This window comes from Bubalus kerabau, chromosome 13, assembly GCF_029407905.1.
Source record: "Bubalus kerabau isolate K-KA32 ecotype Philippines breed swamp buffalo chromosome 13, PCC_UOA_SB_1v2, whole genome shotgun sequence".
NCBI classification, from domain to species: Eukaryota; Metazoa; Chordata; class Mammalia; order Artiodactyla; family Bovidae; genus Bubalus; species Bubalus kerabau.
In genome coordinates this window covers 12,193,310-12,218,246 of record NC_073636.1, presented here as the reverse complement: position 1 = coordinate 12,218,246, position 24,937 = coordinate 12,193,310, and the positions used below count along the sequence as shown (strand labels likewise).

General features: G+C 42.9%; 2 protein-coding genes across 2 annotated transcripts in view; one reads left to right on the top strand and one right to left on the bottom strand.

Moving 5' to 3' along the window:
- Positions 1 to 17,122, top strand: part of PRKCQ (protein kinase C theta) — a 212,227-nt gene extending 195,105 nt beyond the window's left edge. Inside the window, exon 17 of the mRNA XM_055543489.1 lies at positions 15,942 to 17,122. Coding sequence (XP_055399464.1) covers positions 15,942 to 15,956 — 15 coding nt within the window. The 3' untranslated portion in view covers positions 15,957 to 17,122. The remainder of the gene's footprint in view (positions 1 to 15,941) is intronic.
- PFKFB3 (6-phosphofructo-2-kinase/fructose-2,6-biphosphatase 3) overlaps positions 14,316 to 24,937 on the bottom strand; it is a 201,302-nt gene continuing 190,680 nt past the window's right edge. Inside the window, exons 21-22 of the mRNA XM_055543495.1 lie at positions 16,173 to 16,267; positions 14,316 to 15,988 (exon numbers count right to left, since the gene is read on the bottom strand). The gene's annotated coding sequence lies outside the window, so the exon portion shown is untranslated. The remainder of the gene's footprint in view (positions 15,989 to 16,172; positions 16,268 to 24,937) is intronic.

Genomic DNA, 24,937 nt, shown 5'->3' with positions numbered 1-24,937 from the left:
GCAATACGTGAACCATGAACTTCCAGATGTTCAAGCTGGTTTTAGAAAAGGCAGAGGAACCAGAGATCAAATTGCCAACATCCACTGGATCATGGAAAAAGCAACAGAGTTCCAGAAAAACATCTATTTCTGCTGTATTGACTATGCCAAAGCCTTTGACTGTGTGGATCACAATCAACTGTGGAAAATTCTGAAAGAGATGGGAATACCAGACCTGCCTCTTGAGAAACCTATATGCAGGTCAGGAAGCAACAGTTAGAACTGGACTTGGAACAACAGACTGGTTCCAAAGAGGAAAAGGAGTTCGTCAAGGCTGTATATTGTCATCCTGCTTACTTAACTTGTATGCAGAGTACATCATGAGAAACGCTGGGCTGGAAGAAGCACAAGCTGGAATCAAGATTGCCGGGAGAAATATCAATAATCTCAGATATGCAGATGACACTACTCGTATGGCAGAAAGTGAAGAGGAACTAAAAAGCCTCTTGATGAAGGTGAAAGAGGAGAGTGAAAAAGTTGGCTTAAAGCTCAACATTCAGAAAACGAAGATCATGGCATCTGGTCCCATCACTTCATGGGATATAGATGGGGAAACAGTGTCAGACTTTATTTTTGGGGGCTCCAAAATCACTGCAGATGGTGACTGCAGCCATGAAATTAAAAGACGCTTACTCCTTGGAAGGAAAGTTATGACCAATCTAGATAGCATATTAAAAAGCAGAGATGTTATTTTGCCAACAAATGTCCATCTAGTCAAAGCTATGGTTTTTCCAATGGTCATGTATGGATGTGAGAGTTGGACTGTGAAGAAAGTTGAGTGCTGAAGAATTGATGGTTTTGCACTGTGGTGTTGGAGAAGACTCTTGAGAGTCCCTTGGACTCCAAGGAGATCCAACCAGTCCATCCTAAAGGAGATCAGCCCTGGGTGTTTATTGGAAGGACTGATGCTAAAGCTGAAACTCCAGTACTTTGGCCACCTCATGCGAAGAGTTGACTCATTGGAAAAGACTCTGATGCTGCGAGGGATTGGGGGCAGGAGGAGAAGGGGACGACAGGATGAGATGGCTGGATGGCATCACTGACTCGATGGACGTAAGTCTGAGTGAACTCCTGGAGTTGGTGATGGACAGGGAGGCCTGGCGTGCTGCGATGCATGGAGTTGCAAAGAGTTGGACATGACTGAGCGACTGAACTGAACTGATTCTTTGCTTATGGGGGCTTTTCCCCTCTGCCTGCATGGTACACTATCAACATTTCTATCCTGAACCTACGTCTCAGCTCCTCAGCAGATCCTGCCCTCACAACACACAGCAGAACCATCCTCACTGCCCTCAGGGACTTACCCAGAACTCTTGACCCTCAGTACTTACTTAGCAAGAAAAGATAGACACATGTGCCCTGTTCACCGATGGCTCAGGGTGAAGAATCCACCTGCCATGCAGGAGACACAGGAGATGCGGGTTTGATCCCAGGAAGACCCCCTGGAGAAGGCAATGACAACCCACTGCAGCATGTTTGCCTGGAGAATTCCACGGACAGAGGAACCTGGTGGGCTACAGTCCATGAGGTCGCAAAGAGTCGAACACAGCTTAGCACACACACAGATGTCCTGTTCACCAAGCTGTCAGAGCCTGCTTAGCCATCGCCTTCTGGTTTAAAAAGACATCCAACTCAGAGTCACTTTATTTCTTTTGAGCTTGTCTAGCAAGAGATGAGAAGTTTCTCTCTATTAAAGCATTTATACTTTTATCAGAATTAAACTCCTTGGCCTATATGTTGGCTAATCCCTTTCAATGTTTTCAGAGTCACAGGGGCCAGAAACACACACTCATGATCAACATTTGCTCCAAAGTTTCAACAAGGTAGCCATCATGGTTCTTTGGTTCCTACAACAACTGGAATCAAGAAAAAGAAGTCCACATAGAGAATAAACTGGTGGTTGTCAAGGCAGAGGGGAATAGGAGATGGGTGCATAGGGAGGTAGGGGCTAGGAGATGCAAACTCTTCTATGTAGAATGAGCAAACAAGGTCCTACTGTATAGCATAGTGAACTGTATTCAGTGTCCTGTAATGAACCATAATGGAAAAGAATATGAAAAATAATGTGTGTGGATATGTGTGTATATATATATATACACATATATATATATGTATGTGTGTGTGTGTGTGTGTGTATAATTGAATCACTTTGCTGTAGAGAAGTAACTGACACATTGTAAATCAACTATATATCGATAAAATAAAATTCTGAAACAAGAAAACAATGTCCCAGACATCTAAAACACTTGTCAGGGGACTGCTGGTGGAAGGTCTTGCAAGAAAGAACATAGGGTTATAACATCAAATACTTCCTTTCGAGAAGCCACACGGCCTGGGCTGTGACTTGGCTGTGTAAACACCTCCGTCTGTGCTGTGTAAATGGGCCTAGTCTCCTGACCTTCCTTGTAGGGGCACCACTTGAGTTCTGAGCAGTGTGAAGAGGGGCTGCCCAGGTGTCTGCCAGTCCCAGGGGAACCATCTGCTACTCTTTGAAATGTGGGGGATGGGGGGACTTGTCCTGGTCTCCAAACATGTTCCAGGCTACTTCTCCGAAAATGTCTGAGAACAGGGCAAGAGGGAGGAGGGAACACCCCCTACTCCCACGAAAACAAGCAACTCAATGATACAACCAGCATCAGAACCAGCTCCCCAGGGGCAAACCTGGCCAACAACACTGCCAATTGTTCTCTTAAAGCTAGTTTTGCCATTGTTCACTTTTACCCGATTGCATGCCCACAGACGGCTCCAGCAGCATCTGAGTCTAACTAAAGACAGTCGCCCCTTTTCATGTGTCTTTTGCAGGCTTTGCACCCAAGCTCATCTACAGCAGAGAGGAGTGCATTACCCAGTGTGGGGTAGTGTTCAGTCATAAGTTTACCAGGGCTGTTTGCAGACTGCATCCATTCTGATTGGCTGGTGCCCATGCTGTCTGGGTGTTTAGATATTTTGAACCTCAATCCTGAATGTGGTAAATGGGATGGAGAAATGATACCCACTTGGCAATAAAGTCCTGTAAGTTTCCTTTCTTCTACCATTAACATTCAGAATCTAGGAAGCAACCTAAATGTCCATCAACAGAGGAATGGATAAAGAAGATGTGGTACATATGCACAATGGAATATTACTCAGCCATGAAAAGGAACAAAATTGGGTTATTTGTAGAGATGTGAATGGACCTAGAGACTATCATACAAAGTCAGTCAGAGAAAATTAAATACTGTATGTCAATGCATATATATGGAATCAAGAAAAATGATACAGATGAACCTATTTGCAACCTGTAAATAGACATACAGATGTAGAGAAGTAATGTATGGGGGTAAGGGGAAGGGGTGGGATGGATCAGGAGATTGGATTAACACATATACACTACTGATACTATATATAAAATAGGTAACAAATGAGAACCTATTGTACAGCACAGGTAACTCTATTCACTGCCCGGTGGTGACCTAAATGGGAAGGAAATCCAACAGAGAGGGCATTTATGTATATGTCTTATAACTGATTTACTTTTCTATACAGCAGAAACTAACACAACATCATAAAGCAAATATATTCCAATAAAAATTAATTGTAAAAATTCAGAATCTAACAAACCATGTAAAAGTAGATAACGCAGCTGTTTTTTAAATGAGCACAGAACCAGCAGTCCTGTGATTACTAATCCTGTTTTGAATCATCTTACCATTCTCCTCCAAAACCACCTTACTAGGCCACTCAGAGGGTACCCCACCATCCCCCTAGAGACAGACCACATCAAAATGGCAACACGGAACGAAGAACCGGCCGACACGTTTCACAGTGGAGGAGGAAGTCAATGTCAGAATCTTGGCTGTTATAAAAGTATTTCAAATGGTTCCATCCCATGTGTTTTTGTAAAAAATTGTGGAGCGCAACAATAAAAATCCATGCCACCAAATTACCCATTACCAGTGTGTGGAGGGGAGGGGCTGTCTATGCCTCGTTTCCAGAGTTTTCCCACCAGAAGTCCACCACCCAATTTCTCTAGATATTATTACCCTACTGTTTTTTTTCCAATCATATTTCTATTCCCTGACAAATATGTGGCTTCAGAATGTGGTGCTTAGTCACTCAGTCGTGTCTGACTCCTTGTGACCCCACAAAGAGTAGCCCACCAGACTCCTCGATCCAAAGGATTCTCTGGGCAAGAATACTGGAGTGGGTTGCCATTTCCTTCTCCATGGTGGGATTTTGTGATACAAGATGTGTTTCTTGTGATTCTTAGTTGCTACCCTAACTCATTGTGCAACTGGAAATTCTTCTGACACTTTATCTAAAATAAAGTCTGGTGGGGCTTTCCTGGCAGTCCAGTGGCTAAGTATCTGCCTTGCAATGCAGGAGACGTGGGTTTGACACCTGCTGGGGGAACTAAGATCCCACATGCCTCAGGGCTACTAAGCCTGGGCACCGCGCGACACAGTGAAGATCCGCGTGCCACAACTAAGGCCTGACACAGCCAAATAAGTAAATAAAATATTTAACATAAAAAAATAATGTCCAGCACCTTACATTTCTAAATCAGACCAGTCTTGAATAAGACAAAACAAAGAAGGAAATAAACTTACTTAAAAGTGAAATAACTTGCCAAGACCAAATGGCAGACCATCAAACTGGAGGAAATGAGGACTTCTGTAGGGGATGGATTGTTTATGTAGGGTTTCATTTCAGAAGAGTAAAGAAGACATCGAAAGTGTTGGCTTATCCATAACTAGGATGCTCCTACCCCCTGCTCAGCAAGGGAGGCGAAGTGAGGGGGGAACCTGTGTTGGTCTGTCTGATCTTGGGCTAGGAAAAGAATATGCAGAGAAAGCCAGGTTAATTACATGCTGGGGGTCAAAACCTAAAAAAATGACTAAAATGAAGGCACACTCAGGTAAAGTCAGCATCCCCAGCTTCAAGCTAACCTATGGTGCAGCCACTCTGATGAATTGCTTGCTTTTTTTTTTTTTGCATTTTTTGTACCATAATGACCTACAGGAAGAGTAACCTACAAATGCATATGAACAGCAGACCTATGCAAAGTCTGATGAGGGAAACGAAATACTGCAGGGGGCCAAGGGCTTGGGACGCGCCGGTTACCTTAAGGCAATAATGAAAGTAGGTTGATGGTCTGACAGGAGTGCTGTGAAATGATCATGACCATATTGAGGCTACTGTGGTATTTTTTTAATGGACACTCTGCTGTAATGAACACTGAGAACCTCACCTAATGAGGAGAAAATAGGTGCCTGTTCTCAGAAGCACAGATGCAGATGTTGGGGTCCATTGTTCTGAAAATAATGTAAGTCTCCAGAGCTCTAGATCCACGGGAAGGCAATACTGCTCCTTCCTGGTTCCTGATGGAAAGCTCAGATGTTTGCCAAACTCGCCCACCTCAAGGAGGAAGAGGGTGGAGGATGGCCTGCAGGGAACTGCAGCGGGAAGGGAAGCGTGTAGACGGAGGACTGGAAATGTGTGGATCATCCGTTCTGAAATGGCTTTGCTTCCAGTTCACTGCGAAACTCTGAACAAGTCATTCAGTCCTCAGGGGCCTCAAAATGAGGGAGGGTCAGAAAGATGCTATCTCAGGGCCCTTTTAGTTTGAGCGTTTTCTGGTTCTAACCTGAATCAAAATCCTGAGCAGCCACAAAGGTTAGTGAGCAATACTTTCCACACACACACAGACACTCCCCGATTCCACCCTTTGCAGGCATGAGGGCACCTGTGGGCCCCCTCTTCCCCTCTCGGCAGCCCCTTCCTCAACCTGGGCCCCTGCACGCACCCTGCCCAGGTACCCAGTTTTGCCTGCTGCCCAGAGACCCCCACCAGGACCCCAGCAGGAGACACTTCTGAGAATTGGCTCTCAGAAATAGTAACATCCAAGTCTGCATTCCCCTCCACGGTGGCCAAAATCATGTCAAAGTCATAATCAAGTTTTAATAAATGGTGAATCTGTTGGATGACTAACGATATTACTACTTGCTTCCTATTTTAGAGTGTACAAAGGACTTACACATCAAACTCTTTTCCTACAAAAGCCTTCTGAAATTTGACTGTAAATGTATCTACTTGATAGGTGAGGAATCAGGACTTCCCTGGTGGTCCAGTGGCTAGACTCCACGTTTCCCAGTGCAGAGGGCCTGGGTTCAATCCCTGGTCAGGGAACTAAATCCCACAGGTTGCAACTAAGAGTTCACATGCCGCAAATAAGACCTAGCACAGCCAAATAAATAAATATCTTGGGGAACTCAACCTGGTGCTCTGTGACAACCTGGAAGGGTAGGAGGTGGGAGGGAGGTTCACAAAGCGAGGAACATATGTATACCTATAGCTGCTTCATGTTGTTGCTTGACAGAAACCAACTCTGCATTTATCCATCCTCCAGTTGATGCTTTTGAACTTTGGTGTTGGAGAAGACTCTTGAGAGTCCCTTGGACTGCAAGGAGATCCAACTAGTCCATTCTGAAGGAGATCAGCCCTGGGATTTCTTTGGAAGGAATGATGCTAAAGCTGAAGCTCCAGTACTTTGGCCACTTCATGCAAAGAACTGACTCATTGGAAAAGACTCTGATGCTGGGAGGGATTGGGGGCAGGAGGAGAAGGGGATGACAGAGGATGAGATGGCTGGATGGCATCACCGACTCGATGAACGTGAGTCTGAGTGGACTCCGGGAGTTGGTGATGGACAGGGAGGCCTGGCGTGCTGCGATTCATGGAGTCACAAAGAGTCAGACATGACTGAGCGACTGAACTGAACTGGACTGAATTAAATAAATTAAAAAAAAAAAAAAGGTTAGGAATCTGAAACTCAGAGACACAGAAAATAGTCACCAAGTGGAGACTAGAACCCAGATCTCTCAGCATCCAATCTTGCTTTGTTCCAGACTATACTCAGCCTTCCTGCTGTATCTCCCCATCAGGGCTAGAAAGACTTTTACACCAACTCTTAGGGTCAGAAGTCACACCTGCTCTCACCTGTTCCACGTCTAGGGGAAAGAAACATGAAGAGATGGTCTCGTGGAGGCCTGGCCCTCTTAACACCACCCCCAATTCTCTCCCATGCTGTACTTCCACGTGGACTCAATCTTGCCAACAGAAAGGAGAACTTTTCCTTGAGTCCCGGTCAAAGGTATTGGGAAAGGGACATCTGGGTTTCTTTTAGGAAGACATGGACTCAAGAGTTCAGCTGTTCTAAGGGAGCCTTCCCTGCTCATGCAGACAAATGAGGAGTCATGGGTACTTCCTGTGCAAAAGATGAGGGCCATTAAGGGTGATGTTATTTTTAGGTGTGAAAAGTTAAGCAATTATATTATACAATAAATAAATGTTTAAAAACATACAGTTTAAAAACCTTTACACCTTTTACAGCAAAAGAAAAGGGTTCTTAAAAAAGTTACTTTCTAGGGTTTGGTCCTTGGTTTGGAAGTTGTGGAGTTTTGGTATTTTTTGTTAAGTGCTTTAAGAATCTTGGTCCAGGGCTGGTGATGCTGCTCTGGTTTCTTAACTTGCTTGTTAGCAGGACCACCTGACACAGCTGCTCGGCTGGGGCTTTGCCCAGCGATGCTGAGGTGTGGAAGTGGCAGCCGGGCACGGGCAGCCAGAGGGATAGGGCCTTTGCACACGTCCAGAAAGTGCAGCCACAGATTTCAGGATTCAGAGCATCTGTCCTGGGCACACTCACCAAGGACTCCCAGGAGAAGAGGCATCAGTTTTTATCACCTGCCCAGCCCAGGAAATGCCAGGATCCACTCAGACAGCCCAAGACGAGGCAGACTTCTCCTGCCAGTCCTTCCTGTTTACTTACCCTCTTCCAATTTGGGAGAGAGGGCAGAAACCATGGTTACTGAGCCAGAAAAGACGGCGGAAGCCTGGGGAAGCAACGGAGCCTGGAGAGGAAGCCTGCCTGTTTTTATCCTTCTCACCCACATGGTGCACTCAGCCCACCTGAACCAGAGGAGAGAGAACAGATGCCCTGAACGGATTTGCAATTATCTCACATCAGATAGTAAAGAACCTGCCTGCAACACGGGAGACCTGGATTCGATCCCTGGGTTGGGAAGATCCCTTGAAGGAGGGCATGGCAACCCACTCCAGTATTCTTGCCTGGAGAATCCCCATGGACAGAGGAGCCTGGCAGGCTGCAGTCCATGGGGTCTCAGAGAATCGGACACGACTGAGTGACTAAGCACAGCACACAGCACGTGGCACCCCAGGTGGCACTAGAGGTAAAGAACCGTCTGTCAATGCAGGAGATATAAGAGACTTAGGTTTGATCCCTGGGTCCAGAAGATCCCCTGGAGGAGGAAATGGCAACCCACTCCAGTCTTCTTGCCTGGAGAATCCCATGGACAGAGGAGCCTGGTGGATTATAGTCCATGGCATCGCAAAGAGCTGGACACGACTGAAGAGACTCAGCACGCATGCATGACACCACACAGTTAAGTTGCTGAAATGAGGCTCAAGGGAAGACAAGAAGTGACCAGAGGACATTTTCAATCACCTAAAAATAACCAGAAAAGTCACAAGACCTAGGAGATTTCAGAAGCTGGAAGAATTAGCCCCACAAGGCAGGTTTGAATAGATGGTAGGCCAAAAATAATAAGAAATGGTTCTTGTTTCATTTTACCCTGAGTTCTGTTTCTTTACACGTAAACATGTATTGAAGCCAAGACAAGGCTGCACTTGGCATCACAGTACCCGTGAGAGATCTCGGCTGCATCAGTGATGTGCCTTTTGTCACCGACCCTGCCACCCTGGAAGGGGCTTAATAAATATTTGCTCAACAAAGGAATGCATTGGACCATAGATGAGCGCCCAGCTATGATCACCCATCAATGTGTGTGGCTGGCCAACAATAAGGCTTGGTGGGAATTATTTTGCCCAACAGGGACTGATTAATCTTTGGTATCAGATTCTCTGTCTTGGAGAATTTTAGGAAGATGCAGAAACCTGTGGAACAAGAGAGGAAGTGTCAAACCAGAGGCCACGAGGGAGCAAAAGGGATGAATAGCAGAAGGTGGGAGGTAGAGAGAAACCAGAGAGGCAGTGAAGAAGGGCATGGTCTGTCCCCATTAACCCCTGGAGTAGTGACCAAGAGCCAACATGTCCAGTCCGCACCTGGAGTTGCTCTAACATCCTGGAGTTATCGAGGGGTCCGTAGGCTGCGGGGTATTTTGAAGGCAGCCCTGGGGTCAACCATGTGTAGCCCCTTTAACTCACCAAACCCACTCTCACTCACTCCGGGGGCCATCTTGGCAGAGGAGGGGCCCACAGTCAGAAGGCGGGCCTGGAACTGAACCGCCTGGACGCTGCCATTCCTGCAGCGATGCTGGCAGGTCTCCGTGAAGGCTGACAATGGGAAGAGTCCTGGCTGTCTGTTTCTCTCTGTTTCCCGCAAAGCCCTGAGCCCAGAGAGTCCTGAGTGTGTCTCTGGGGTGGGTGGGTGTGTATGTGAGTGAGAGAAAGAGATTAGCTAAATCCTTACACATCAAGCCACACAGCTATTAGCATCAGATAAGCTGACTCACGGTTCCCTGCATACCTACTGTGTATTCCTGGCCCAGAACTTTCACTCATGTTCTCCTACCAGCCTGAAAGGCCCTCTCACATCTTTTAAACAACCCCCAAACCAACTGACCTCCCGGCAAGGCCCAGCTGAAGCTCCAACCTCCTGCATGAGGTCTTTGTGGCCGCATCAGGAGACACTGCATGAAGACGCTCCCTCCACATTCTGCCTTTTAAATTGACAAGAGTTGAAAGCAGGCTTGAACAACCACAGCCCAGAGATCCTTGGGGCTGGAGTAGGCACCCCCGAGGCAGTTCGTGTACAGCCCAGGACTCACTGTCAGAGAAGCGCACTCAGAGGGTGCAAGTTGCTCTGGGGGCCCATCTGGCAGGTGGGGTGACACCTCCCAGGAAGACAGGAAAGGCGTGTATTTCCATCTCCAAGTCCTCTGCCTTCTGTATTTCTTTTGCTGATGAAGCTTCGGGAGTAGAATTCATCATGAGAATGCAGTCACTTCACTGACTGACGTGGCTGTTGGGCCAGCCCCCAGCTGGCGAATGGGGAGTCAAAGACTTCCTTATGGAAAAATCTTGCCAAGTACTGTGCTAAGGGCTTTGTGGACATTTTTTCCACTTAGAACAACCCTATGAGGACAGCATAATTGCTCCCATTTTATAAATAAGGACACCAAGGCTTAGAAAGAGTCTCTATTTTGCCCAGAGTATGTAAAAAAAAAAAGAGAGAGAGAAAGAACATTTGATTGCAACATCTGTGCCCTCTATCGGACGATGCATCAAGGCCAAGCAGGCGGGTTCTGAAGTCAGACTGCCCAATTCACATCCCAGCTTCACCACTACATAACCTTGAACTAGTCACTTAAATGCTGGGCCTCAGTGCCTCATGTCTAGGATGAGGACAACAGGGCCAATGTTAATGGGGACATGAAGAGAAGTAAATGAGATATAATGTGCAGAGCTCTTAGAAGACCACCGAATGTATACAAGGCAGCCACCAATCCATCAACATTGTTATCATTCTATATTATTGTTATAATACTACATTATTGTTATAATATTCCCAACAAAGAATCTAGAGACCTCTTTTATAGGAAAAGTAATTCCATCAGAATTATTTCTATCTGAATTAATTCTATCTCAATTCTATCACCAAAGGAGGGGACCAAACTTAAATATAAACAAGCAAACACACAAAAAAACATAAACTCAACCTCATTGATTGTACATAACTATAAAACCAAAGATGTGGTTTGTAAAAGTTAACACAATTAAACTATAAAAAATATTAAAATTAACAGTACTAATTTTACATGGCGATGACATCAAGAGGCTGAAACTAAATCAACACTCCCAATGTAACTGTGTCCTGATGACCACAGTGTAAAATCTTTTGCGTTTATCGTGGTTATCTGACCTCATCACACAGTGTGATGACTCAGTCCATCCACTGCTTTTCCCCTACTGCAATTATCAAAGAGGAATCAGTTATGTGTCTTGATGCATTTGACCTTCATTTGTCATAAATTCGCAAGCACACCTCAGCTCTTTTGCACATGACAAAGTAATTCCATGGGGCCAACATAACCATGAACAAAATGCACCGCAAGCTCTGTTTCAACACTACCTGATGGAACTTCTGCAATCTTAGAAATGTACAAGGTGCTGTGCAAAATGACAGGCAACCGTCGTTTGTAGCTATTGCTTGAAATGTGGCTGAGGATGGTACTCAGTTATAGGCAGGCATCGGTATGATCCATAATTTATATAAAAACTGTACATATACCTACCAGAATAACATACATACATACGTGTGTACAGACACAAAACTTTCAAATGTGTAGCAAGAATCTTCAGACCACTGATAACTTTCCAGTTTGCAGGATGCTACATTAGAGCACACTGCATTCTTTCTGTTGGGAAGATTCATTCAGGTCCAGCCCTAAATGCCAAGGTCTCTGTTCCCCAGACCATACCTGGTAGTTGGTCAGAGGTAGAGAATCTAAGAATAATATTGCCATATCCTGGATTTACCAGGCCATGCCAGGAGTTGGGGGTTACATTTTAAGAGAGACCTCAAGGAACTAAAGCTTTTTGAAAGGAGGGTTAGCAAAAGAGTAAAGAGAAACTAAATTAAGCCAGACCAGAAAAGTCAAAAGAACTAGAAAGTGAAAGTCACTCAGTCATGTCTGACTCTTTGCGACTCTATGGACTATACAGTCCATGAAATTCTCCAGGCCAGAATACCGGAGTTGGTAGCCTTTGCCTTCTCCAAGGGATCTTCCCAACCCAGAGATCAAACCCAGGTCTCCCTCACTGCAGGCAGATTCTTTACCAGCTGAGCCACAAGGCAAGCCCAATAATACTGGAATGGGTAGCCTATCCCTTCCCCAATGGATCTTCCTGACACAGGAACTGAACCAGGGTCTCCTGCATTGCAGGCAGATTGTTTACCAACTGAGCTATCAAGGAACTAGAGATGTCACTAATTATTAGAGAACTGCAAATCAAAATTATAATGAAATATCACCAGAATGGCTTTCATCAAAAAATCCACAAACAATAAATAAACAATAAATTATAAAATTTGGAGGGTGTGGAGAAAAGGGAACCCTCCTACAGTGTTGGTGGGAATGTAAATTGGTACAGCCACTACAGAGAGTATGGGTGCTCCTTAAAAATCGAAAAACAGAGCTACCATATGACCTTGCAATCCCACTCCTGAGCATATATCCAGAGAAAAACATGATCCAAAAGGATACATGTACCCCAGTGTTGACTGCACCAATATTTTACAATAGCCAAGGTATGAAAGCAACCTAAATGTCCTTTGGCAAATGAATGGAAAAAGAAGATGTGGTAAATATGCACGATGGAATATTACTCAGCCATTAAAAAGAATGAAATAATGCCATTTATAGCAATGTGAATGGATCTAGATTGTCATACTGAGTGAAGTAAGCCAGAGAAGGAGAAATACCATTTAATATCCCTTATGTGCAGAACCTAAAAAGAAATGATACCAATGAATTTACAAAACAGTGACAGAATGAACTTATGGATGCTAAGGGGAAGGGACAGTTAGGCAGTTTGGGATGGACATGTGCTGCTGCTGCTAAGTCGCTTCAGTCATGTCCAACTCTGCGTGACCCCATAGACGGCAGCCCACCAGGCCACCCTGTCCCTGGGACTCTCCAGGCAAGAACACTGGAGTGGGTTGCCATTTCCTTCCCCAATGCATGAAAGTGAAAAGTGAAAGGGAAGTCGCTCAGTTGTGTCCGACTCTTAGCGACCCCATGGACTGCAGCCTACCAGGCTCCTCCATCCATGAGATTTTCCAGGCAAGAGTACTGGATTGGGGTGCCATTGCCTTCTCCAGGGATGGACATGTACACATTGCTATATTTGAAATGGATAACCAACAAGGACCTACTGTATAGCACAGGGGACTCTGCTCAAAGTTAGGTGGCAGCCTGGACGGGAGGGAGGTTTGGGAGAGAATGGATACATGTGTATGTATGGTTGAGACCCTTCACTGTTCACCTGAACTGTTACAGCATTGTTAATTGGCTACAGCCCAATATAGAATAAAAAGTTCAAGAAAAATTAAAGCAATTTAGGACACCAGAAAAAAAAAAAAAAGAACTGGAGATGTGTGGCTTGGAGAAGATAGTATCGAGAAGGAAAGGAAAAGCTATGGAAAAGCTATGCCTTGTGGATAAATGTTTGGAGGCTGCAGTTACAGGAAGCAAAAATGACATGTTTCAGTTCACTCAAGGTTAGAGCAAAGAGAACACTGGCATGAGTGAAAACAAGATTGGCCATAGTGAGTAGAAGATAACATGTGTGGGTTGTATCTCAACCAAAACTAAACAGAAAGACTCTTCTTAGTGATCACACGTGTTGTCTACATGAATAAAGACACAGGGTGCATTGAACACAGTCTTCATTCACTTCCTTCTTAATGTCACTTAACTTTTAAAGGAAAGATACATTCTTTAAAAGAACAAAGTGAACAAGGAAAGAAACAACAGAGGTGGAGATGTTAGCAGATTTGGAAGCTGGAAAGCAGTTGAAGGAGACTTGGCACGGTGAGGAGAGAAATCCTAAACCTGAGACCTATTTATTCCGTAGAATCTCAGAAGAGAACAGAAATGTGAATTGGACAAAAGACCCTTTAGGTATAAGGTGGAGATGTAGCTGGAGGGAAAGGTTGAAACTCTTTAAAGGGAGTAAGATTTTCTGGGCAGTTTCTCCATGTAGCCAAGATTCTACCCTGAGAGCCAGCAGAGACCTAGAGATCTGCTCTTCTAGAAAGGGTGACCTTGACTGAGAAGATCTGGACTCATGAACCTTTCCCCCAACCCAGTGGAGGATGCGGAGAAGTCATGGTAACAAAAAGTGGGAGATTAAGTTAAAGCCCATGGATTTACTGGGGAGACCGTCCCCCACCTCAGTCCCTCAGTTCATTTCCAGAGTAATTATTTCTCCCATGGCTGGACACTATAGGATTCCTTTTTGAGAAAACTGATCAGCCCAAGAGAAAAGGCCAGGAGATCCATCCATTTAGGGACATCCACAGAGGTTAAAGGACCCCTTTAAACTGCTAAGTGAGCCTACTAATGTATAGGCCCATTCCAAGATCTCAGACTTCCCAATCATCATCTTAGTGTTTCACTAAAATATAAAAAGATAACTAAACCGCCCAGCACTTGAACAAAAGCGCTAGCCTAAAAGGCAGAAATGGAAATAACATGTTTTTTTATAAAAAAAAAAAAAAAAACAACTGAGGGAAAACAAAAACAACAGACATGAGGAACAGAAGAAAACTAAATAATAACAACAATTATTATCTTCAGACACACAAAAGGAAGCACTGTGTCCATAGTACATCCATGAACAAAATGGATGCTATAAAAATGCAAACAGCATTCAGAGAAGAAAAAACTAATTGGGAAATTTAAAACATTGCTAAGAGAAATTTTTTAAAACTTCATAGGTTGGAAATAAAGCTAAATCTCCGAGAAGAAAGGAAAGTTTAGAAATGTTAGAAAAAAAAGTTTTAGGGCTGAGGTTCAATGTCCAAAAAAAGGAGTTACAGAAGGAGAAATAACAGAAGGGGAGGGAGTTCTGAAAGAAATATTACAAGAAAATAACTCAGAGCTGAAATACTGTTTCCAGTTTGAACAGACTATTTTGACACCCAGTAAAATTAATGAAAAAAAAAAAAAAACTCTCATCAGAGCACATAATAAAGAAGTTTCAGAACACGAGTGAGTTGGATAGAGGGGTGGGAGAGGGAAAGAGAAAGCTGATCCAAAAACGTTCCGTAGAGAAGAAAGAGGCTACCTACAACCGCTGTTTATAATGCTGAAAGCTATAAGACAACTGAACAAGGTCTTCAAAACCCCAAGATAAAACAAATTTGAACATATAATTCAATAACTCACCAAATCTCCATATTCCAAGTATGGAACTTTATGTTAAAATTTGCTTGAAGAAAGGAAGAAAGAGTGGAACTATATGTAACTTTGTTCTGTATATTCTAAGTCTCCTGTAAATTATTATCATAGTTTCATAATTTAAAAAAGAGAGAGGAAAAAAGGAAGAAAGAGAGGGAAGGAAGCAGGAGGGACAAAAGAAAGAAAGCAGCAGGCTCCTTGGGAGGTAGGAAGTTCCCTGGAGCTGGGACTAATCAAGCAGAATGTATAGCCACTTTTTCAGAGGGATTTAGAGGGTTTTTCAAACTTGAGATTCTTGTTGTGATGGAACCAGTCACCAAATCTCCCTATACTCCAAGATTCTATAAGGAGCCAACAGAGTTTGGATGAAGAAGGTTCTGGAACTGAGTGCCAACAGTGGGTGAGGGTTGGTGAGCACCCTGTAAGGAGTAGCAGACAGGTTCCCCTCCCACCGCCTGTAGTAGCCCAAGGAGCTGGGGAGAAAAAAGGAGAGGGAAGAAGCAGGCTTAGCTCTCTTCCTGTTTCTTTTCAGGAAGTCAGAGAGGCCCTGAGTGATGGGAGAGGGAGTACAGGGGCGTTTACACCAGAGAGTGCCCTTAGCATACCTGTGAACTCTCAGGTTGTAGCATTCTCCAGTAAGAGACAAATACCAAGACATGTTACTATCCTAAAAATTTTTCATACTCAAAGTCTGATTCTGCCTCACAGATTTGGGGGCTACATCTTTTCCTTTCTTTTTAATAAACCTAAAGTTTCTCTGAATTCACATGTGATCCTTTACAATGCAAACAGCAGCATGCAATTAATTTAAAAACAGGATGTTGTTATTTGGAAAAAGTCAGTTTAAAATCCAAACTGGAAGAGGATTTCTTTGCCATGGCTCATAGTAATGACCACACTTTTTTTTTTTTTTTCCAGTGCCGCAGGGTTTAAGCAGCTTCAGGCGTCCAATCAAAGACACAAATCTGAAAAACAAGTGGAAAATCTAAGTCCAACAAAGCCTACTCAGATTTCAGTCTGTATTTCAAAACATCAACAGATGACATCCACCCATCAACAGAAACTAGAAACTGCTCATTATGAACTGTCCCCATGGGTCACACAGGTTGCATGCGGCACCAACTCCCCCAGGACAAGATACCCACTCACTGTTGCCATGGAAATTTTTCTTCTAAGGTTTTCCTCTGTGATGTCATTTGTTGCATGGTAAGGTGGAGTCCTCTAGTGTCCCTAAATGGTATTTCCTTCAAGAATAAATTACACTGTTGGCATCTGTGATGGCAATTTATCAAGGGGAAAATTAATTCATCACCAAATCAATTGATATGAGTTTGAGCAACTCTGGGAGATGGTAAAGGACAGGGAAGCCTGGCATGCTGCAGTCCACGAGGTCACAGAGAGTCAGCCATGATGGACTGACTGAACAACATCTGGGTTTGATCCTAAAGCAGCTAAACTCTAGAGTGGAATAAAAATAAGAATCTTTTGCATTTTGCACTCATGATCTGACTGGTCAACAATATCAAGAATCAAAATTGCTTTATCATGGTGACTATTTTACTCCCCGGGAAGGTATATTTGCCAATGCTGTGTTTGTGTGTGCTTAGTTATGTCTGACTCTTTGTGACCACGTGGACTGTAGCCTGCCTGCTTCCTCTGTTCATGGGATTTTACAGGCAGTAGTACTGGAGTGGATTGCCATTTCCTACTCCAGGGGATCTTCCCAACCCAGGGACTGAACCTAGGCCACTTGCATCTCCTGCATTGGCAAGCACGTTCTTTACCGCTGCACCATCTGAGAAGTCTGCCAAGTAGACTAGAAACTGGTCCAACTCTTTTTCAAGAGAAAAATGTAGACAAATGTCAACAGTGTAGCCCTACCCATACTGTGAGCCACCAATCCCAGTATGGAATTTCAGATGAGTGACTGAGGGACATAACAAAAAATCTGTCCTTTCCCCACTGGCTTAAAATTCTATGTCGTGTATTATCTTGTCACACACAACTTTGGATATCCTCTGTTGTAATATATTGAGCTGTTCATTCTTCTATCAAAAACCAACTGTTTAAATTTGTATCACTTTATAACATGCTGATATCTTGCAAGGTAATCACTCTTTCAAACACTTTGCCCATTCTTATACATTTACCATTACAAATTAACTTTAAAGTTAGCTTAAATCACCCTTTTAAATAAAACTGCCACTTTTATTGGGATTGCACTGAAATAAACTGACTTGAGGGCAATGAATTTCTTTTACATTGTAAAACACATTTCAAGATAACTAAACTCTCCTTTGCTCGGATATGGCTTCTTACATTCTTCTTACCACAAAGTTATCACATTTAAAAGACTTTCTTCACCATCCAGCTATTGCCTGTGTTCATAGGCTGATTTTACTATTACTAACTGAATACACTTGACAGATACTGAGATGTCAGGCATTATTGTAGATGCTTATTTAAAAGGGTTAATACCTGTATTTAGAAACATGCCTGGCCATAGTAAGTAAATACCATGTTAGCTATTGTCATCAGCATTATTATCACTATATAAAACCTTTGGGTGTAGCATTCATGGACCCAGAGATTGTCACATGGAGTCAAGTAAGTCAGACAGAGAAAGAGAAACATCGTATGACATCCCTTAGATACAGAATCTAAAATGAAATGATTCAAATGAACTTATTTAGAAAACAGAAACAGACTCACAGACTTAGAGAACAAATCTATGGTTAAGGAGCCGGGGCAGGATCAGAAGCATAGTTAGGGAGTCTGGGATGGGCATGTACACACTGCTCTATTTAAAAGAGACAGCCAACAAGGACCTTCTATATAGTACAGGGAACTCTGCTCAGTATTATGTGGCAGCCTGGATAGGAAGGGAGGTTGGGGGAGAATGGATACATGCATGACTGAGTCCCTTTGCTGTTCACCGGAAACTATCACAACATTGTTAACTGGCTATACTCCAACATAAAATAAAAAATTAAAAACAAAAAAACAACTTTTGCTACATCTTTTTGAACTATGTTCAGAAGTGGCAACTGGGTAACACTGGTAAGTAGCCATATAAGGTAAATTATGTGCTAGACCAGGGAGGTCAAGAAACATTTCCTGTAAAGGACTGCTGCTGCTGCTAAGTCACTTCAGTCATGTCCGACTCTGTGCAACCCCATAGAGGTAGCCCACCAGGCTCGTCTGTCCCTGGGATTCTCCAGGCAAGAATACCGGAGTGAGTTGTCATTTGCTTCTCTGTAAAGGACTGCTGCTGCTAAGTCGCTTCAGTCGTGTCCGACTCTGTGCAACCCCGTAGACGGCAGCCCACCAGGCTCCGCATCCTTGGGATTCTCCAGGCAAGAACACTGGAGTGGATTGCCATTTCCTTCTCCAATGCATGAAAATGTAAAGGGAAAGGGAAGTCGCTCAGTCATGTCCGACTCTTAGCGACCCCATGGACTGCAGCCCACCAAGCTCCTCTGTCCATGGGATTTTGCAGGCAAGAGTACTGGAGTGGGGTGCCATTGCCTTCTCCAGTGTAAAGGACTAGTATATAGTAAATATTTTAATCTTTGCAGGCCATAGTCTCGATGGCAGTTATTCAACTCTACTGCAAGAAAGAGATCAGAGAGGTGTTCCAATAAAACTTTATTTACGAAACAGAGTTTCTCTAAGGGCTCACATTTGCCAATCCCCCAGACAAAATCAGGAAGTCAGTCACATTGGTTTATGACGTCCCTCTGCTGTCTTACAATGATCCTTTTTGTCTTTTTTACAGTGACTTGGCACCATAGGAATTTGTTTTACCCTCAGGAAAATACTGTTCTTGGAGGATTCACATGTCAGAGTGATGTCTCTGCAATAACTCCTGGGCAATGGCAAGTTTTATGAAGGGGAACAGGGAAAAGGATGATCATAGCTAGCATCTATGAGGGTTTCATGGGCTCAGAAACCTTCTACATGGTTTAAATGCATTGATTCATTTAAACTTCACAACTACATAAGACAGCTACCAAAATGATCCTCAATTAACTGACAAGAAACTGAAGTACAGAAAGGCTGAGGAACTAGGTCAAGGTCACATCACTATTAGAGAAATGGACTGTGAACACTAGTCTCTCATTATAAGCCAGAGACTGAAAAAAAGAGTATTTATTGCCTAAAAACCCCATGTCCATGGAATTCTCCAGGCCAGAATACAGGAGTGGGTAGCCTTCCCCTTCTCCAGGGGATCGTCTCAATCCAGGGATCGAACCCAGGCCTCCTACAATGCAGGCAGATTCTTTTCCAGCAGAGCCATAGTTCAGTTCAGTTGCTCAGTTGTGTCTGACTCTTTGTGACCCCATGGACTGCAGCACACCAGGCTTCCCTGTCCATCACCAACTCCCGGAGTTGACTCAAACTCATGTCCACTGAGTCAGTGATACCATCCAACCATCTCATCCTCTGTCATCCCCTTCTCCTCCTGCCTTCAATCTTTCCCAGTATCAGGGTCTTTTCCAGTGAGTCAGTTCTTTACATCAGGTGGCCAAAGTATTGGAGTTTCAGCTTCAGCATCATTCCTTCCAATGAATATTCAGGACTGATTTCCTTTAGGATGGACTGGTTGGATCTCCTTGCTGTCCAAGGGACTCTCAAGAGTCTTCTCCAACACCACACTTCAAAAGCATTGATTCTTCAGTGCTCAGCTTTCTTTATAGTTCAACTCTCACATCCATACATGACTACTGGAAAAACCATAACCTTGACTAGACAGACCTTTGTTGGCAGAGTAACCTCTCTGCTTTTTAATATGCTGTCTAGGTTTGTCATAGCTTTCCTTCCAAGGAGTAAGCATCTTTTAATTTCATGGCTGCAGTCACAATCTGTAGTGACTTTGGAGCCCCAAACAAATCAAACAAAGTCTGTCACCATTTCCATTATTTCTCCACCTACTTGCCATGAAGTGATGGGACCAGATGCCTGATCTTAGTTTTTTGAATGTTGAGTTATACGCCAACTTTTTCACTCCCCTCTTTCACTTTCATCAAGAGGCTCTTTAGCTGCTCTTTGCTTTCTGTCATAAGGGTGATGTCATCTGCATAACTGAGGTTATTGATATTTCTCCTAGCAATCTTGATTCCAGTTTGTACTTCATCCAGCCCAGCATTTCTCATGATGTATTCTGCATGTAAGTTAAATAAGCAGGGTCACAATATACAGCCTTGATGTACTCCTTTCCCAATTTGGAACCAGTCTGTTGTTCCATGTCTGGTTCTAACTGTTGCTTCTTGACCTGCACACAGACTTCTCAGGAGGCAGATAAGGTGGTCTGGTATTCCCATCTCTTGAAGAATTTTCCACACTTTGTTGTGATCCACACAGTCAAAGGCTTTGTGATCACACAGTCAAAGCCACAAAGGAAGCCCAAGAATACTGGAGTGGGTAGCCTATCCCTTCTCCATTGGATCTTCTGAACCCAAGAATCGAACTGGGGTCTTGCACATTGCAGGTGGATTCTTTACCAACTGAGCTTTCAGCAAAGCCCCCAATTCCCCCCTCAAAAAAAGAGTATTTATTACCTAAAAACCTTTGGATTTTTTTATAAAACACAAAGACCAAAGAACTCACTCCCTCTAATAAGTCTGCAACATTCCTCAAGAGGAGTTATTGGCATTTAAGGAAGGGCCATTATTTGCTAGATAAAACAGCTCAACTTATTGTAAGACATTTTGCCCCCCTGGCCCCCCATGCACTAAATGCTGACAATTACCAAGACCACCATTCCTGAGGCCATTTTGAAAAACCAAAAATGCCCCTATGCATTTCCAAATCTCACTGCCACTTAAAGCTTCTGTTTGGGGTCAATCTTGGCAGCTGTTGACCAAGAAATATGGCTCCACCTTCTGTCCTAGATTTCCTCCCAAGAAGGGCAACAGGCATTGAAGAAAAAGGTATCTTCTTGGCAGCCTCATTCAGCTATACTATGATGAAGAGTCCCAAACAGAGAACTAACTGTTGTCTCTGGCACCTGAAATTCCAGTTTAGGAGCTGTGTTCGTTTACTTAAGGATTTATATCCCTTAAAGGCACATATCCTGCCAAAGTGGTAACATATTAAATAACTCATAAATATTCCTTAATAAGTTCATCTCAAAATCAACCAATCCGTACATGAAGACGTTTATTGAGAATTGAGTACCCAAAAAGTGCTAAGAGGCTGGCTTGTGCTATGTCCACACAAACTTCTCCCACAGTTAATGAGTTACCGCCAGACTTCTTCTAATGCAGGGTAACCCGAAGTTAAATGAGGTCTGTTAAATTTTGTGTTTGTCATGGCATCCACCAGCTTTTTAACACATCTCACCAAAATTAGGATGAACTAACCTTTCTACGTTATGAGACTTGTAATTTTGCCTTTGGAGGAATTGCATGAACAAAGAAACTTCATCTCGGTCTGCTACCATAATCCTAGTGATTTCACCCCTTCCATGAAAAGTATAGCTTTTCATTAGATCAACATTCTTGCTATCATATCCTCCATGCTACAAACTGGGAAATACCCTTCTGTAGGTTTACTCACTTTAACTTACATGAAGGAGAACATACTCCGTTCAGTTGCTCAGTCGTGTCCAACTCTTTGCCACCATATGGACTGCAGCATGCCAGGCTTCCCTGTCCATCACCAACTCCTGGAGCTTGCTCAAACTCATGTCTGTTGAGTCAGTGATGTCATCCAACCATCTCATCCTCTGTTGTCCCCTTCTCCTCCTGCCTTCAATCTTTCCCAGCATCAGGGTCTTTTCCAATGAGTCAGTTCTTCTCCGCAGTTGGCCAAAGTATTGGAATTTCAACTTCAGCATCAGTCCTTCCAATGAATATTCAGGACTGATTTCCTTTAGGATTGACTGGTTAGATCTCCTTGCAGTCCAAGGGACTCTCAAGAGTCTTCTCCAACACCGCAGTTCAAAAGCATCAATTCTTCAGCACTCAGCTTTCTTTATAGTCCAACTCTTACATCCATACATGACTTCTGGAAAAACCACTGCTTTGATGAGACAGACCTTCATTGGTAAAATAATGTCTCTGCTTTTTAATATGCTGTCTAAGTTTGTCATAGCTTTTCTTCCAAGGAGCAAGCGTCTTTTAATTTCACTACAATCACCATCTGCAGTGATTTTGGAGCCCCCCCCCCCTGCCCCCGCCAAAAGTCTGTCACGGTTTCCATTGTTTCTCCATCTACTTACCATGAAGTGATGGGACTGGGTGCCATGATCTTAGTTTTTTTAAGGTTGAGTTCTAAGCCAACTTTTTCAGTCCCCTCTTTCACTTTCATCAAGAGACTCTTTAGCTGCTCTTTGCTTTCTTCCATAAGGGTAGTGGCATCTGCATATCTTAGGTTATTGATATTTCTCATGGCAATCTTCATTCCAGTTTGTGCTTCATCAAGTCCAGCATTTCTCATGATTTACTCTGCATATAAGTTAAATAAGCAGGGTGACAATATACAGCCTTGATGTACTCCTTTTCCTATTTGGAACCAGTCTGTTGTTCCATGTCCAGTTCTAACTATTACTTCTTGCCCTGCACACAGGTTTCTCAGGAGGCAAGTAAGGTGGTCTGGTATTTCAATCTCTTGAAGAATTTTCCACACTTTGTTGTGATCCACACAGTCAAAGGCTTTGGCGTAGTCAATAAAGCAGAAGTAGATGTTTTTCTGGAATGCTCTTGCTTTTTCTATGATCCAGCGGATGTTGGCAATTTAATTTCTGGTTCCTCTGACTTTCCTAAATACAGTTTGAACATTTGGAAGTTCTCAGTTCACATACTGTTGAAGCCTAGCTTGGAGAATTTTAAGCATTACTTTGCCAGCAAGTGAGATGAGTGCAACTGTGCCGTAGTTTGAACATTCTTTGGCATTGCCTTTCTTTGGGATTGGAATGAAAACTGACCTTTTCCAATTAACACACAGAAATCCCTTGCATTCCTATACACTAACAATGAGAAAACAGAAAGAAATTAAGGAAACAATTTCATTCACCATTGAGAAAAAAAGAATAAAATAATTAGGAATAAATCTACCTAAAGAAACAAAAGACCTATATATAGAAAACTATAAAACATTGATGAAAGAAATCAAAGAGGACACAAATAGATGGAGAAATAAATCATGTTCATGGATCGGAAGAATCAATATAGTGAAAATGAGTATACTACCCTAAGCAATCTACAGATTAAATGCAATCCCTATCAAGCTACCAATGGTATTTTTCAGAGAACTAGAACAAATAATTTTACAATTTGCATGGAAATACAAAAAAAACCTTAAATAGCCAAAGCAATTTTGAGAAAGAAGAATGGAACTGGAGGAATCGATCTACCTGACTTCAGAATATACTACAAATCTACAGTCATTAAGACAGTATGGTACTGGCACAAAGACAGAAATATAGATCAATGAAACAAAATAGAAAGCCCAGAGATAAATCCATGCACCTATGGACACCTTATCTTTGATAAAGGAGGCAAGAATATATGATGGAGAAAAGACATTCTCTTTAGCAAGTGGTGCTGGGAAAACTGGTCAACCACCTGTAAAAGAATAAAACCAGAACACTTTCTAACACTGTACACAGAAATAAACTCAAAATGGATTAGAGATCTAAATGTAAGACCAGAAACTATAAAACTCCTAGAGGAAAACATAGGCAAAACACTCTCTGACATAAATCACAGAAAGGATCCTCTCTGATTCACCTCCCAGGGTAATGGAAATAAAAGCAAAAAAAAAAAAAAAAAAAAAACACATGGGACCTAATTAAACTTAAAAGGTTTTGCACAACAAAGGAAACTATAAGCAAGGTGAAAAGACAGCCTTCAGAATGGGAGAAAATAATAGCAAATGAAGCAACTGACAAAGAATTAATCTCTAAAATATACAAAATTGAGTAACTCATGCAGCTCAATATCAGAAAAATAAATGACCCTATCAAAAAATGGGCCAAAGAACTAAACAGACATTTCTCCAAAGAAGATATACAGATGGCTAACAAACACATGAAAAGATACTCAACATCACTCATTATCAGAGAAATGCAAATCAAAACCACAATGAGGTACCATCTCACGCCGGTCAGAATGGCAGAATGGCTGCTATCAAAAAGTCTACAAACAATAAATGCTGGAGAGGGTGTGGAGAAAAGGGAACCCTTTTACACTGTTGGTGGGGATGCAAACTAGTACAGCCACTATACAGAACAGTGTGGAGATTCCTTTAAAAACTGGAAATGGAACTGCCATATGACCTAGCAATCCCACTGCTGGGCATACACACCAAGGAAACCAGAAGTGAAAGAGACACGTGTACCCCAATGTTCATCACAGGACTGTTTACAACAGCCAGGACATGGAAGCAACCTAGATGTCCATTGCAGATGAATGGATAAGAAAGCTGTGGTACATATACACAATGGAATATTACTCAGCTTTTAAAAAGAATGCATTTGAATCAGTTCTAATGAGGTGGATGAAACTGGAGCCTATTCTACAGAGTGAATTAAGTAGAAAGAAGAACACCAATACAATATATCAATGCATATATATGGAATTTAGAAAGATGGTAACTATGACCCTACTTGTGAGACAACAAAAGAGATACAGATGTAAAGAACAGACTTTTGGACTCTGTGGGAGAAGGCGAGGGTGGGATGATTTGAGAGAATAGCATTGAAACATGTATATTACTATATGTGAAATATATCACCAGTCCAGGTTCAATGCATGAAACAGGGTGCTCAAGGCCGGTGCACTGGGATGACCCTGAAGGATGGGATGGGGAGGGAGGTGGGAGGGGGGTTCAGGATGGGAGATATATGTACACCCATGGCTGATTCATGTCAGTGTATGGCAAAAACCACTACAATATTATAAAATAAT